Source organism: Nicotiana attenuata, unplaced genomic scaffold (genome assembly GCF_001879085.1).
Source record: "Nicotiana attenuata strain UT unplaced genomic scaffold, NIATTr2, whole genome shotgun sequence".
NCBI lineage: Eukaryota > Viridiplantae > Streptophyta > Magnoliopsida > Solanales > Solanaceae > Nicotiana > Nicotiana attenuata.
In genome coordinates, this window is record NW_017671277.1 from 224,715 (window position 1) to 240,485 (window position 15,771).

General features: G+C 38.1%; 1 protein-coding gene across 1 annotated transcript; it reads left to right on the top strand.

The window, feature by feature from the left end:
- Positions 1-536: 536 nt before the first annotated feature.
- LOC109207242 lies at positions 537-6,826 on the top strand. The gene is made up of 4 exons (XM_019370125.1): positions 537-1,907; positions 2,465-4,083; positions 4,296-4,568; positions 6,344-6,826. Exons 1-4 carry the CDS (start codon positions 716-718, stop codon positions 6,641-6,643), a joined length of 3,384 nt encoding a protein of 1,127 aa, XP_019225670.1. The 5' UTR covers positions 537-715; the 3' UTR covers positions 6,644-6,826.
- The last annotated feature ends 8,945 nt before the right edge of the window (positions 6,827-15,771 follow it).

A 15,771-nucleotide genomic window follows, 5' to 3' on the forward strand; every position in this document is an offset into this window, starting at 1 on the left:
TAACGTGCAATAATTTTTATTTTAATTATGACATAAAATACTCTCAACTTAATGATTTATGATTAAGAAAAAAGTAATTTTGAATAGTCAACGATTTGGTAAGAAAACTTGAGGATTTACAAGTTTAGTTACATACAATTGCATAAATTTTTATTAGGCGAGCCCAGTACTTTGGGCGTTGGGCGTGTCCGGGGCGTAAGCCCCGGTGGCCGAGGCGTAAGTCTCACGGAACTAAACCCCACACATAAGCCCAGGGGCGTTTTACGAGTGCTCCGCCACGGGGCGAGCCCTGGGCGGTCCCAATTCTGCCTTTTAAAACAGAGCTACATATATATTCATTGAATTTGAATCCTAATCTCTAGTTATCACTTAGCCACGAAAAAACAGGAGCAAGGATGGTGGAGAATTCCTAAAATCATACAAGCACAAACATAGACACAATTCCTCTATCCTAATTTCTCTTGGTAAAAATAGATACATTTCTCATTACCATGTCAAATTTTCTTCACAGTATCTCCTATTATGTCTCATTTATCTTCTTTTAATATTTTATCCTTCATTAAATCATTCTTTCTCCTGCTAATTAAGGTAAGATGAGAGTCTTTTTCTATTTATATCCATTTCCCTTTCCTCTGGATATTTTTGTTAGATAATTTGAGATTCATGTGTACCCTTTTAAAAAAGGTTTCCTAATGATACAACATTTGAGACAAAAATGGCTATCAATTCAAATGATACTAAGACTTTGATATGGAAACATGTTAAATATTCTATAGAATTTTCCTTCACTTTTGCCAAGAAACATCCATTTGTTTCATCCACTTTGTCATTCTTCATCCTATTTTATGCTCTTTCACCATCAATCACCTGGTTTTTCATTTATTCATTGCCCCTCATGTTCTTTTTCACTATTCTTCTTATAGTTTTTTTTAGCATACCAAATTTTAAACATTTCGAAAGAGATGTCGATTCGAAACCTTCTAGGAAAATTAGCCATGTAGATAAAGATAATGATAATGTCAATATTGACAATAAACAAAAGGCTTTTCTTCGAGCTAGATCAGTTAGACGAAGAAAATCCAAGAAACATATAGAAAGCGGTGCTGAGGAATTAATACAAGGTGCACCTTTTCGAATACCTTTTAATGATCATGATTTTGTTGACAAAGGTGCATTGATAGAAGAAAAATTAAAAGATATTCGAGAGGTGGAAGTGCATTCGATAAGTGATCGTGCTGAATGCTCTTCCACCTCGAGTATTTTCAAAAATTCAGGGCCTGAGTATTCTGAATGCTCATATGAAGCAAATGGCAAATGTTTTAAATCTTTTAGCAGTATATATGAGAGAAAAACAGAATGTTTTGGTGAAATAGAAATTGAAGGTGCAAGAAATAAGGCTGTACAATGGAAAGAAGATGATCAAAAGAATCTCATGGATCTTGGACTTTCTGAGATTGAAAGAACAAAAAGATTAGAAAGTTTGATGGCGAGACGAAGAGCACGAAAGATGTTGAGCCTCCAGGTTAGAAGGTCATTGATGAATATAGGCTGCAAAGAAACATTGACTCCAATTTCTTCAATTTTAATTCCAAAGAACAAATCATCATCAACTAGTCAATTTTCACCTACCCCGGGCTCGGCCCCTTCTATTCTAGGACCAAATCGGAATCCTTTTGACCTTCCTTATGATCAGCATGAAGAGAAGCCTAATGTTAGAGGTGGCAGTTTCTTGCAAGAATTTATGTCAGCTCAGGAACAGAAGGACAGGAACGAAAGCTTACGAATAGGGGCTGCTTTTCTAGGGGATTCGAACCTTGATCAACGCGAGCCAACACCTTGTTTTGATGTTCCGTCCAGGCAAATGTTTCAGGAGGCATCTGAAAATTCCAAATCAAGACACCGATTAGGTAAAATGATATATCTATTCTTTTTAGTATCAAGATTCAAACAAAGCTTGCATTAGTAACTTTAATACAACATATTTCGCATTGTGAGGATTCTTCATAAATTGATTAGTTTTATTCTGGCTGTCAACCTGCGGACCGACAATGTGAGCAAACTCATATAGCTGGAGTTCAGGGTGGCCTTTAATACTTCCTTCAATACAACATATTTTGTATTGTGAGAAGGGGAGCCTTGGAGCAATAGTAGAGTAGTCTCTGTGTGACTTATAGGTCACAGGTTCAAGCCGTGGAAACAGCCACTAAGGTTTGCATTTGGGTAGGCTATCTACGTCACACCCCTTGGGGTGAGGCCCTTCCCGGACCCTGCATGAACCGCGCTACCCTCTTTTGAGGATTCATCATGAATTTACTAGTTTTACACTAGTTGTCAACCAACCCTACCCTCCTTTTATCCAGGCTTGGGACTAGCAACGTGAGCAAACTCACACGGGCGAAGTTCATGGTGACCTATAGCTCTTCCTTTTTTTAGTGAAAGTTAACAAAATGTGATCTATTTGCAGGTAGGGAAGATAACGATAGAGTAGTTGAAGAAGTGACATCTCAAGCATCCGAACCGGAGATGAATTTGGGCTATAAAGGAGAACATAGTAGGGAAGGCCTGGATATTAGTCAGGATGAAAAAGATAATAGTGAAGTTCAGATAAAATCAGTACTAGTGGAAGACATAAGCAATAGGACAAGCTCGACGTCTTCTTCAGAAGAGGATGGACCATTTTACAAGATAGATAAAGATGCAATCTTGAAGTCTATTGCTTCTCCTGCTCTAAGGAACTTATCAAGTGATCCATCACATCCTAGTTCATCATTGTTGGATAGCACGAGAGAGGATGAACGATTTTACTATCCGAATCGTCCTATGCACCGTACTTCCTGCCACTCTATTGCTTCTGACTTGCAAGTGGAGGTTTCTGAAGTCGGTTCACCTCCACTGACAAACGATGGGAGCTCATCCGCGGATGAAGAAATTTCTATTGATGGGGAGATAGAAAAAGCTATCGCGTCTAGCAGTGAAGACACGCTGATGTCCTCGTCACATCTAGCTAGAGTAGATGAAAATGAATCAAATTCCAAAGAAGTGCGCGAGGTTACTGAGCAAGATATTGTGGATTTTGGATTTTCGAGGTTCCAAATGTCCGAGAACAATGTGCCACACAATGTTCCATTGGAACGATTAGTTGAACCAGATTCTATTGCTTCAAGCTCATTTCCACCTCCAAGGACAGAAAGGACTCAAGCCAGCAGTTATCAACAGCGTAGGCCGGAAGGACTTTCTGTAGTTGGTGACAGGCTTCAAGGGTCATTATTACAACCAGAATTTTCAGTACAACAACTCCCTTTTGCGTCAACATCACTAATATCACCAACTTCTGTTCTACAACCAAATTGTCTAATCGAACAAGGATCCTCCTCAAATTTAGATCATGTTCAAAATGATAGGTCAATGAACATTTCTAGTGAAAGATCAGATTCAATTGCTTCACAAGAATCAGAGCTTAGTTTAAACAATTCAATTTTACAAGTTTCAGAATTACCTTCAGAAACAGAAACTTCAAATTCAGCTTTACACAATGACAGTGCAGAACTCATTATAGGCAGTGACAGCGAACGACATAGTGAAAATGTGGTATTTTCAACTATTGGACAAGGACATCACTCAATTGAAGCCTCTAGTACATCATCATCTAAGTCCGTATCGCAACCAAAATTTGCAACTGATCAATTGCCAGATGAAGTAACTGCTGAACGTTCTGATCCGAACACTTCTCGGAGCTCGACATTATCGATAAAGGATCCGAAAGTGAAGAATTCAGTTCCACATTCACAGACACAGAAGCCTGCAGAAAATCCTAAGTCTCTCACTAGCAATGACATTCAGGAAACGCTTCGCGATAAGAGTGGTTCACGGCATATTGAAGAAGTAGTTTTTTCTACAATTAGCCAGAGTTTTGATGAATCACAAGCATCATCATCACCACAAGATTTTGTTGTTGAACAAGTTCCAACTGCCTCTACTTCATCCCCCTCTCCCAACTCTTTGATTCAACCAAAGTTCTCAGTAAATGAAAGGTCCTCAAATTCTGAGGAACAGAAGAGAGTGCAGAATTCATCACATTCTGAGGTAATTTGATGTTTTGACAATGATGAAGTTGAAATCTAACATACAAATAATACCCTTTCATCAGAATATTAGCTGTGTATCGACTTGTTAAACGCGGATACCAATATCTAGGATATCAATTGTTAAGCATAGCAAAAAACATTTTTTATCCAGTTTCTCACTTATAGAATGTTTGAAATTTCAGTGATTCTTGTTTTGCTTTTGTGATTTAGGATCATATACCTGGTTTTCTATCAGAGAGAGCAGTCAATCAAGATTCTATCAGCTTACATTCTATGGTCCGGGAAGTCCCTACAGCATCTAGTTCATCTTCATCACCTAAGTCTGTACTCGAAGCGAAATCCTCAACAGGTCAAGGCCCTATGTTAAATTCTAACAGGGAGGAACAAATAGGTGAAAGTCCAAGTCCAAGAATGTCTAGAAACACAAGAACTTTGTTAATTGATTCTGCAGCAGACAAACTTCATCATGCAGATGCTAAGATGGTATGTTTCTATTCATGTTAGAGTTTAACTTCGATACACGATATTGACACTATCATGTCGCCTAAAAGATAACTACGAAATAGCTAACTATCCATAATAAGTGGAACTAGTAACCTAAAAAATAAGACATGCGACATGCTATAACATGTTAAATTACGCTGACAATGTAAATATTATTTTCACCGTCGGTGTATATAACTTGAATTTGTCATATTAATACCAAGAGTAGATGGCATATGACCTGGAAAGGATATTTCTTTTGACAAGAAAACAAATTTTCCCTTGAAATATCATGTCTCTGATGGAAAAAAGAACTCTGGTTAAAGCCCATTACTCCAACCAAACAAATTGTTATTTTTTCATTTTCATTGCTGATAACATGCATTTATGAGGAAATAATGTTTATAAGCAGTAAGCACAATATTACAAGTAGCACTTAATTTCTCACTCTAAAAGATGCATGATCTTAATATTTGGAAGATGCAGCTGTTGTCTTTCTAGAACAAAAAACAACTTAAGTTATATATACCGATAGTATAAGATACCTTATAGTACAGAGATTCTTATGCGCAATAGCGGAGCCGGGAATTTATGTTGTGTTCTAAAGCAATTTTGGAAGCCCCCTTTGCCTCTGCACTAAAATCTACCCTTATGTCAAAGAGATTCTACAGTTTATATATAACCAAAATATTAGTTTTTGCTCTATTTGCACGGCATAATTTTCCAACAAAGTGGATTCAATTGAACCCCTTTGCTTCTACATAGCTCCGCCCCTTGTTATGCGGTGAATAATAATGCAGGGATTGTTATGTTGGGATTTATTACTTTAAGAGCATTTTTATCTTTAGTTACTCTTATCCATCTATTATTAATCCATATGTTCTTAGTTCACATTTATTCCCTATAAAATAATTCACCGATCCACGTATAACTTATGCATGTACTAGCAATGCAGAGTTTAATAAGGCTAACCAAATATTGTATTTTTTCGTTTACAACCAACCAAACATGGAATTACTTATGCTGAGTTTTATGCTAGGATTATTTTTCTTACTCATTAGTATGGTAAACCAAACAACCCATTAGAGAGAAGGTTTTACACTCTCTTTGCCAAAGCATTAAGAGGTGCTTTTTTCTTATTAAATTCATTCAAAATCATATCTTTGTGCTTGTTAAAATACTGTTTCAAGCAGTGGTGGAGCAACATGGGCTCAAGGGTGGTCAGTTGAACACCCTTCACCCGAAATTATACTGTATATATAGGGAAATTGTTACTTTTTTAAACATATAATACATATTAACTTAAATATCGTTAAACACCCTTAGCGAAATTCTTGACTTTGCCACCGATTTCAAACACCCTTAGCAAGGTTTTCCTATTTTTGCACTATCAATGCATAAAACTTACATTCACAACAACATACCTAGTGCGTTCCACAAATGGGGTCTGAGAAGGGTAGGATTTATGCAAACCTTACCCCTACTTTGTGAAGGTAGAGAGGTTATTTCCGATAGAACATTCTTTTTGCAAGAGCATAAATAGATGCCTGTTTCTTAGTATGTAAAAATACTGTTTCAAGCAGTGGCGGAGCAACAAGGGCTCAAGGTTGGTGAGACCCTTCGCCGGAAAATTATACTGTGCATATATGTGAAATATTACTATTTTTTATACATATAATACATAATAACTTAAATATCCTTAGACACCCTTAGCGAAATTCTTGACTTCACCACTGATTTCAAGCTTTTTCCTTTGGTTTTGCAATGCTGAGCAGGAACTACTCAATGATGAAGAGAAGTCTCATGAAGATGCCACAAACCACAATGATGTCAAGAAGGAAGAGTTACCCAAAATACAAGTAGTCTCTGAATCACTCAAAAACAGCACCACAAAACATCATAAGTCAAGTGATGTTGAAAATTCTGCTTCCACTTCAACTAACAAGAACCAAAATACTGGAACTGGAGAAGATAGAGGAGCAAAAGAACCTGAGAAAACACATGGTCCTATTATTACAACTCAAGAATCACAGAGTGAGAGAACAGACAGTAAAGAAAAAGCTAAAGATTCATGAGCAACAGTTAGGATTTTTTTTTTCTTGAGAAAATGAACATATACTTGTTTAGTTGTTTCCTGTTGTATAGTTTGTTAATGGTAATGGGTACGACAATTTGTCTAATTATTAAACAACTTATAGCTCATCTGATAGTGTAAAAATTATTTTATAGCGTCAATGTATAGAAGTTAAACTCTTTCAATAAAGTACTAATCATGTTGGGTTTCTTAAATTTTCTCATTTTACATAATGCAGCCTTTTAATTATCCATCATATTAATATTAGGACTCTCTTTTATATTTCCACTGGTCCGTATACTATATATGAACTTGTCCAAGGGCTCAACAGACATACAGAAAAATCACAACTAACTGATTGTTTGGATGGTTGTTACATATCGTTTCATATCGTATTGTATTGTACTGTATTGTATCATTTGATGAATACAATGTTTGGATGGATTGTGTCGTTTTACCGTCGCTTCATGGTATCATGCACCAGTAATATGATAAATAAACTTGTAATATTATAAAAAAAAATTATGATACGGTATATAAAAAGGTAGAGTAAATGATAAAATAAAATTATTTAATAATAATGAAGGGTGAGATTGAGAGAAAAACACAAGAAAACGACACGGCCACACCAAATCGGTCGTTACATAAAGTGGCACATTTCATCATTACGTAACGACGGATTTAAGGATACGATACAATAAAATTTAAGTAACAATCAAAACAAACATTGTATTTAAAGTAACAATACGATACGATACAATAGGTAACAACCATCCAAACAAGCTGTAAGAATCAAGGTCCAAACCAAACTTATGAACTCTTATGTTCTTCAAGTTACAACTTTCACAAGATATGTCTGAATCACACCCGAACCCTTTGGCTACTTAATCAAATATACATATAATCCTAAATCATCATACGAACTTATTGGAACCTCAAATTACCAATTCGAGCTTGTTTATGCAAAATGTTAATTTTGATAAATTCTTTTCAACTTAAAGCTTCTAGTTAGAAACAAGTGTTTCAAATTATCGGAACCAAATCACCCATATCTACAAGTCTAAAATACCAAGTGAACCTACAGAAAGTATAGAAAAATAGAGATCTAAAACTCAAATAATCGGTTGGGTCATTATTTAGTCTTTTAACCTTTCAAAAAGCGAGATAATGTACCAAATCTTTCCGGAGCCCTTCGGGGTTCAAACAACTCATTACTCTAGGTAATTGCTCCTCGAAGATTTGACTTGGTCTTACTAATTTTATATTGTGGCGACTGCTTTAATCCTCTAATTTGAGAGTACGGTTGGGCGATATTATATATTTAAGAGGGAGAATTACACAAAAATACAGTCCACCTACATACATTGCAGCAGAATAACCCAGTTACAACTTTACAAATCTGTAGCCCATTAACAATAGGCCAACGTTTAAAAAATAAGCATTTTTTTCTTTCTTTTTTTTATCTGCAGATCTTCAAGCACGAAAATTCGGTAATTTTTTATTCTTCTTCCCCAAGTTTGTATATATTCTTATTCCAGCTACAAAAAATTCAAATTCATATATAATGCAACTTGAAAACCCTAAGTTTTCTTCTTTTTCAAGTTCCAAATAGCATAAATAAAAAATAAAAATTGAAAAAATTATTGCACGTTCATGATTTTGCAAATAAATCAACAAGAAAAGTCGATTTATACATAGATTGAACATATAAATTTTATTTTAGATTTAACTACACATGTGCATTACATGCATAATGATGTATAACTTTGTATAAACTTGTATATACAATTTCTAATAATGTATATCAGAAAAAAAAAAAAAAGACAAAGAAGAAGAAAAGAAGAAAGTGTCAAAACATCCATGGATGCCTACTATACACGTACAATGTATACAGTATATACACACTTATACATTAAAAATATATCTAATTTATACAACATTGTACGCATATATACATACTTATACATATTTATACAATATTGTATAAGTTTGTATAAACACTACCTATACAAGTTTACACTAGAAAACACCTTCTGTCCATCACCACATTACAGTTTTCGGTGGTTGCTGGTGTTGAATTTTTCCGGCAAGGTTTTGGCATTCAAATCTGGGCTTCACCAGTAGCAAAGGATGAAACAAAAACTAAGAGAAATAAGAAAATATGAGATGAGGTCGCCGGAGATGCTCTTTTAGGCAAGATCTGATAGTTTTAGGCCAGATCTGATAGTTTTGGACTGATATGCCAGATTTTATTCTGGTTCCTTAACCTCTTTTTGTCAATTAACTCAAAAATTGAAATCTAATTGACATAGCATGCGAGAATTATCACGAGTGTGTACAAAAAAATTCTATAATTTTAGGGAGAAGGAAGAGAGAGTCGAGTGAAGAGAGATTGAGTACGCTAGGATAGAAGAAAGAAGAAAAGAAAAAAAATCCTAGAAGTATGTCTTTAATAATGGGTTAAAGACTGAAAAGTTTCTTTCAAAATATATACAACCTGGGCCAAGCCGGATAAAGGCTTCAAATCTGGACTATTTTTAGTTGGGTTGCCGTGCCAAGTGATTAAAAGTGTAATTCTTTCTATTTAAGACCCTAAAGTTAAAAAATTTCCTTAAATTTCACGCGGATTCAAATTCAAATGATTAAAAAAGTTGATGTAGATAATCTAGGGAATATGATAGTTAACCAAATAAGTAAATAGATAACAAAATCATGGATTGTCATATAAAGTGATAAACCATTGATGTTATTTTATATATTCCCTCAGTTTCAATTTATTTGAATCTTTGCGGCATGGATCAAGTTGACTAATTTCTGTGTCAATTCATACATAGATTCTTTAAATTTTTTAAAATAAAACTTACATATTTAGAAACCACATAAGAAGTAAGTAAGTCGCATATTAACAATTCAAAATATTTAAAAACTATCTACAAAAAATATGATTAAATAATCTTGTTTGACTCTCCAAATAGTAATTGGTTCATTCTTTTTAAAACAAAGAGCATTTTCCTTTTGTAACGACCCGACCGGTCGTTTTGAGAATTAGCATCCCGTTCAGTGGCTTAAGGTCTCGAGTAGCTTCGTATTATGTATTATGACTTGCGTTTGCGGTCGAGCTCGATTTTCAGATGATTCAGAATTTATTTGGAAGGACAATTTTTGTTTTAGAAGCTTAAGTGAAAAGAGTTGACCGAAGTTTGACTTTTGTATAGACGACTCCGAAATGGTGTTTGATGATTTCAATAGTTTTGTATGGTGATTTTGAACTTAGGCGTGTGTCCGAATTTGGATTTGGAAGTCCGTAGGTTGATTTGATGCATTTTGGCGAAAGTTAGAAACTTAAAGGTTTGAAAGGTTGAGAAGTTTGATCATGTAACGACCCGGCTGGTCGTTTCGAGAGTTGTAGCCCGTTCCCCCATTTTCTGCTAATTTTATGCTTTACAGTTGTTATATGACTTACCGGGGTAGTTGGTCCGGGTCCGGTGAAGTTTCGGAATGAATTGAGACACTTAGTCTCATGGGTAAAAGCTTAAGTAGAAAAGGTTGATCGGATGTTGATTTTTGAAATAACAACTCCGGATTGGAGTTCTGATGGTTCCGTTAGCTCCGTTGGGTGATTTTGGACTTAGGAGCTTGTCCGGATTGTGATTTGGAGGTTCGTAGTTGAATTAGGCTTAAAATGACGAAAAGTCAAAAATTTGGAAGTTTGATCGAGAGTGGACTTTGTGGTTATCGGGCTCATATTGGGGTTCCGGGAGTTGGAGTAGGTCCGTGGTGTCATTTGTGACTTGTGTGCAAAATTTGAGGTTAATCGGACGTGATTTGTTAGGTTTCGGCGTCGTTTGTAGAAGTTTGAATTCCTTAGTTTCAATAGGCTTGAATTGGGATGCGATTCGTGTTTTTGATTTTGTTTGATGTGATTTGAGGGCTCGACTAAGTTCGTATCGGATTTTAGGACTTGTTGGTATGTTTGGTTGAGGACCCGGGAGCCTCAGGTGAGTTTCGGATAGTTAACGGATCAATTTTGGACTTGGTGTTATAGCTGCAGATTTTCTAGTGCACTGATCTAATTTCCTTATACGCGATTGCGTGGGAAGATCCGTGATCGCGTAGGCCAATTAGAGAAGTTGTGGTCTTACTTCTATGCGATCGTCAGTTATGGCACGCGATCGCGTAGGCTGGGGTAAATAGTGCATCGCGAACGCGTGATCTAGGCCGCGTTCGCGAAGAGGAGGTGAGTCAACTAAGGTTCACGCGCGTTCTTCTATCCGAACGCATGAGCCATCCGCGATCGCATAGGCCTGGACAGCCTATGCTTCGCAGTCGCGTGTGTTTTTTGCGCGGTCGGATAGGTTTAAATTTCTGGGTAGTTAAGTTGTGCTTCGCGATCGCGATTAAGGATCACTAGGCAGAACTTAAATATTTCAAAATTGAGGGTTTGAGTTCATAACACAAATTTGATTTTGGAAGCTCGGTGGGAGGTGATTCTTGGAGAGATTTTCACGTGGGTGATTGGGGTAAGTGATTCTTACCTAGTTTTGGCTAATTTCCATGTTTATGACTTTGATTTCATCATTAAATTAGTGATTTGGGGTGGAAAATTGGGGGAAAATGGAGGAAATTTCTAAGGCCAAATTTTAAGGTTCTGATCGAGATTTTGGTATCGGATTTGAGTAATTTTTATATGGTTGGACTCGTGGTTGAATGGATCTTCGGATTTTGCAACTTTTACCCGATTCCGAGACATGGGCCACGGGGCCGACTTTTGAGTTAACTTTTTGACTTTTGATTAAGAGCTTAGTAATTTCTTATGGAATTGATTCCTTTAGATCGTGTTGATTGTATCGAACTATTTGTGGCTAGATTCGAGGCATTTGGAGGCCGTTTCGCTAGGCAAAGGATTGTTGGATAGAGTTTCGCACAGCCTGAGGTAAGTAACACTTCTAAACTTGGTTCTGAGGGTATGAAACCCCGAATTACGTACTATGTGATAGATGTTGAGGTGACGCGCATGCCAAGTGACGGGCGTGCGGGCGTGCACCGTAGAAGTTGTGATTTAGTCATTACCCTGGGGCTACGTAGCCATTTTATCAGAATATTCTTGCTGTATTCTATGTGTTAGAACACTTGAGCTGTGATTCATGCTAGGAATCATGTTTAGGCTATATGCTGGTACTGTTGGGACCCATAGTGGTCGTTCCTTGCTGTTGACTTATATATTAAACTAAAATTTTGTACTCAGTCATACTTATTCATTGCATATCATATCTCAGTCTCTGTTGCTATTTATTGATACATCATATCATCATCTTGCGCTAGTTTCATGACATTGTGAGCCCGAGGGACTGGAGAGATTGATGACTGAATGAGGCCGAGGGCCTGATTTTGAGTGATATTTATGGGATCAGGCTGTACGCCGCAGCAGGTTTTATTGATTTATGCCTGGATCTGGCTTATTATAGCGCTTGGGCTGAAGGAGCCCCTCCGAAGTTTGTACACCTCTAGTGAGCGCAGTTGATTTATATTAAGGGATGGATCTTCCCTGGGCATGGATCTTTCCCAAACTGTTTATATTTGGGGATGGATTTTCCCTGTGTTGGATTGGCCTTATACAATACTGAACGACTGAGTGTCAGTTGATGTATATATATTTAGGATTGATCTTCCCTGGGCTGGATTGACCATATACAGTACTGAGTGATTGAGTATTCTGAGAGTGCGAGTACACGAGGCTTTCAGTGTGGTGCATCACATGCAACATGTACATTGGCACGTAGATGTAGAGGCCATATTCCTCATATAATTCGGAATTGATCTATCTTACTTGTATTGAGTTTAAGTGTTGAATTTGAAAGCATGCCTATATTTCTGTACTGTTATTTCTATATTGAATTGTACCTGCTGAGTTCGTCACTACTTTCAGTCCAAAGGTTAGATTTGTTACTTATTGAGTTGGTTGTACTCACGCTACACCCTGTACCTCGTGTGCAGATCCAGGTGTTCCCGGTCACGGCGGTTGCTGAGTTGCAGAGTCCGGACCTTTGGAGATCATCGAGGTAGTTGCTGGGCATTCGCAGACCTTGACTCTCCTCCCTTGTCTTTTATTTTATGTTTCAGCTTTATTTGCTAGAAAGTGTACCAGAAAATATCTTTATGTAGATGCTCATGTACTCGTGTGATGCACCAATTTTGGGAGAGATTTTGTTTTGAGTTATGATTTTCCTATTTTGCTTTCAAAAGGTTTTCCTTAAATTAAACTATTTCCGTATCTTTCAAAGCTTTAGAGTGTTGGAAATGTCTATGTAGTCGGCTTGCCTAGTATTATGATAGGCGCCATCACGACGGGTTGGTTTTGGACCGTGACAAGTTGGTATCAGAGCCTAGGTTACATAGGTCTCACGAGTCATGCGCAGGTTTAGAAGAGTCTTGCGGATCGGTACGGAGACGCCTGTACTTATCTTCCAGAGGCTGCCGAACCCTTAGGAAACTTCACATTCTTGTATTCTTGTCGTGTGGATTTGTTGATTCCGGTAACTAAACTTCTGTTATTCTATTCTCTCACAGATAGTGAGGACACGTGCTACCAGACTGTAACGACCCGACCGGTTGTTTTGAGCTCTAGCGCGTCGTTCAGCAGTTTGAGGCCATGAGCAGCTTCATTTCAGGTATTATGACTTGTGCGCACGTTCGCAATTAAATTCCGGGAAGTTCGGAGTTGATTTGGAAAGAGAATTCTCATTTCTGAAGCTTTAAGTTGAAAGAATCGACTAAAAATGGATTTTTGAGTAAACGACCTCGGAATCGGTATTCGAAGGTTCCAGCAGGTTCGTATGATGATTTCGGCCTTGGGCGTATGTCCGGATCGGGTTTTGGAAGACCCGGGAACGTTTTGGCACCTAATGTGGAAGTTAGCATTTTGGAGGAATTTCATAAGTTTGGGTTGAAGTGCATTTCAGTGTTATCAATGTCTGTTTGGGATTCCGAGTTTGGGAATAGCTCCGTATGGTGATTCTGGTGTTGGGAGCGCGATCGAAAGTGAATTCGGAGGTCCGTGGGCCATTTGGAGCCATTTGGCTAAAGATAGAAATTTGAAGGTCTTTTAGAAGTTTGACCGGGAGTGGACATTTTGATATCGGGGTCGGATTCCGATTCCGGAAGTTGGAGTAGGTCCGTATGGTCGAATATGACTTATGTGCAAAATTTGAGGTCAATCGGAAGTGATTTGATAGGTTCCGGCATCGAATGTTGAAGTTTGAATTTTTCAAGTTTATCAAGTTTGATTTGGGGTGTGATTCGTGATTTTAGCATTGTTTGATGCGATTTGAGGCCTCGAGCAAGTCCGTAATGTGTTTTGGGGCTGGGTGGTGTGATTGGACGGGGTCCTAGGGGGCCTCGGGTGTGTTTCGGGGTGGTTTCGGATCGAATTTGGATAAAAAGCTGCTGCTGATTGCTGGTATCTGGTTTCCTTCTTCGCGAAAGCGAAGGGAGTCCTGCGTTCGCGAAGAGGAAGGTGGGAGGCTGCTGGATTTGGACTTCGCAAACGCGTAGTGGAGGCCGCAAACGCGAAGGGGTGGGCTGAGTTGTCTACGCGAACGCGAATGGGCGATCACGAACGCGTAGAAGAAAAGAGGGGAGCTGGGCCTGGGGTCGTTGGCCTACGCGAACACGAGGCCTGGTACGCGAACACTTAGGGTCTGGGAAGCTCACCTTCGTAAATGTGAGCACCGCGCCGCGAACGCGATGAAGAAATTTGGGGCTGAAGCAGGTTGTGCTTCGTGAACGCGAGGGCATTTCCGCGTTCGCGAAGAAGGGCGGACCTGGGCTGGGCTGGGCAGAATGTTTAAAAGCGGGGTTTGAGTTCATTTCACCCATTTTTCACTCGGCTTGGGCGATTTTGGAGCTTTTGAAGAGGGGGCTTCGTCATATATCATGAGGTAAGTGATTTCTTCTAGTTATGGGTTAAATACATGGTTTATACACAGAATTAAGCATGGAAATTAGTGGAAAACTTGGGGTTGAGGGAAAAACCTAGAAAATTGGTATTTTGGATTTTGACCACGGATTTGGGCCTGAAATTAAGAGTAAATTATATATTTGAGTTCGTGAGGTTGTGGGTAAAATTTATCTTCGAAAAATTTCGGAATCCGGGCACGTGGGCCCGAGGGCGATTATGTCAACTTTTCGATCGGGGTCAGGAATTGTTATAAATTGGATTATAATGAGTAGTTGATCTCATATTAATGGGTTTACATAATTATTGGCTAGTGTTGGAGCATTTTGCATCGATTTGAGGCTTCGGAAGGGCGTGGATTGCCGGTTATGGAACTTCGGAGCGAGGTGAGTCTCCTTTCTAACCTTGTAAGAGGGAATTGTCCCCATAGGTGAATTAATTTAATATGTGCTGCTAATTGTGGGGGCTACGTACGCACGAGGTGACGAGAGTCCGTGCGTAGCTACTATTATGCTTATGTCCGAGTAGTCTAGGACCCAAAAGCATGCTTACTTGTAATAAATGCAACCTTATTGATAGTTTAAATTGCTTAAATCATATCGAAGTGGCAAATGATTTTCTAAAAGAGTAAAACTTTATTTTCATGGCTTGTAAAAAGGGAAATTTACACCTCCTTGCATAATTGTCTCCTCGATGAATGTCTTGAATGACTATTTGAGTATGTGTTTCTATGTGTACCTGCGTTGCATGTATGATTCGCGAGCAGGGTGATTGTTTATTTATGTTTGACCGCGTCACATGTATGATTCGCGAGCGGTGTAATAGATGCATCTATGGTTCGCACCATTCAACCCTCTGGCAGTGCACAGTTTAAATATTGTTGGATCGGGCCGTACGTCCTCGGCATGAATTGTGCATGCTTGTATTGCTTGCCTTGAACTTTATTGAAGTTGATATTGCTTCTTCCTGGCTTGAGAATATATGTATAATTGATGAAAAAGGAAATTGGAAATTTTCATATAAAAGAAGGAATTGTTTACTGCTTCACTCTATTGAATTACATTCATGTTCATGTAAACCCTCGACTAGTTATATTACTGATGTGTCATCATTGGACCACTAGTAAGTGTCGAAGTCGACCTCTCGTCTCTACTTCTTCGAGATTAGGCGAGATA

Bases quoted from the DNA above. Each gene is read 5' to 3' on its own strand.
- LOC109207242 (XM_019370125.1), top strand. From the start codon at position 716: ATGGCTATCAATTCAAATGATACTAAGACTTTGATATGGAAACATGTT. The intron at 1,908-2,464 runs GTAAAATGATAT...ATCTATTTGCAG, and splicing joins CAAATCAAGACACCGATTAG to GTAGGGAAGATAACGATAGA. The intron at 4,084-4,295 runs GTAATTTGATGT...TTTGTGATTTAG, and splicing joins AGAATTCATCACATTCTGAG to GATCATATACCTGGTTTTCT.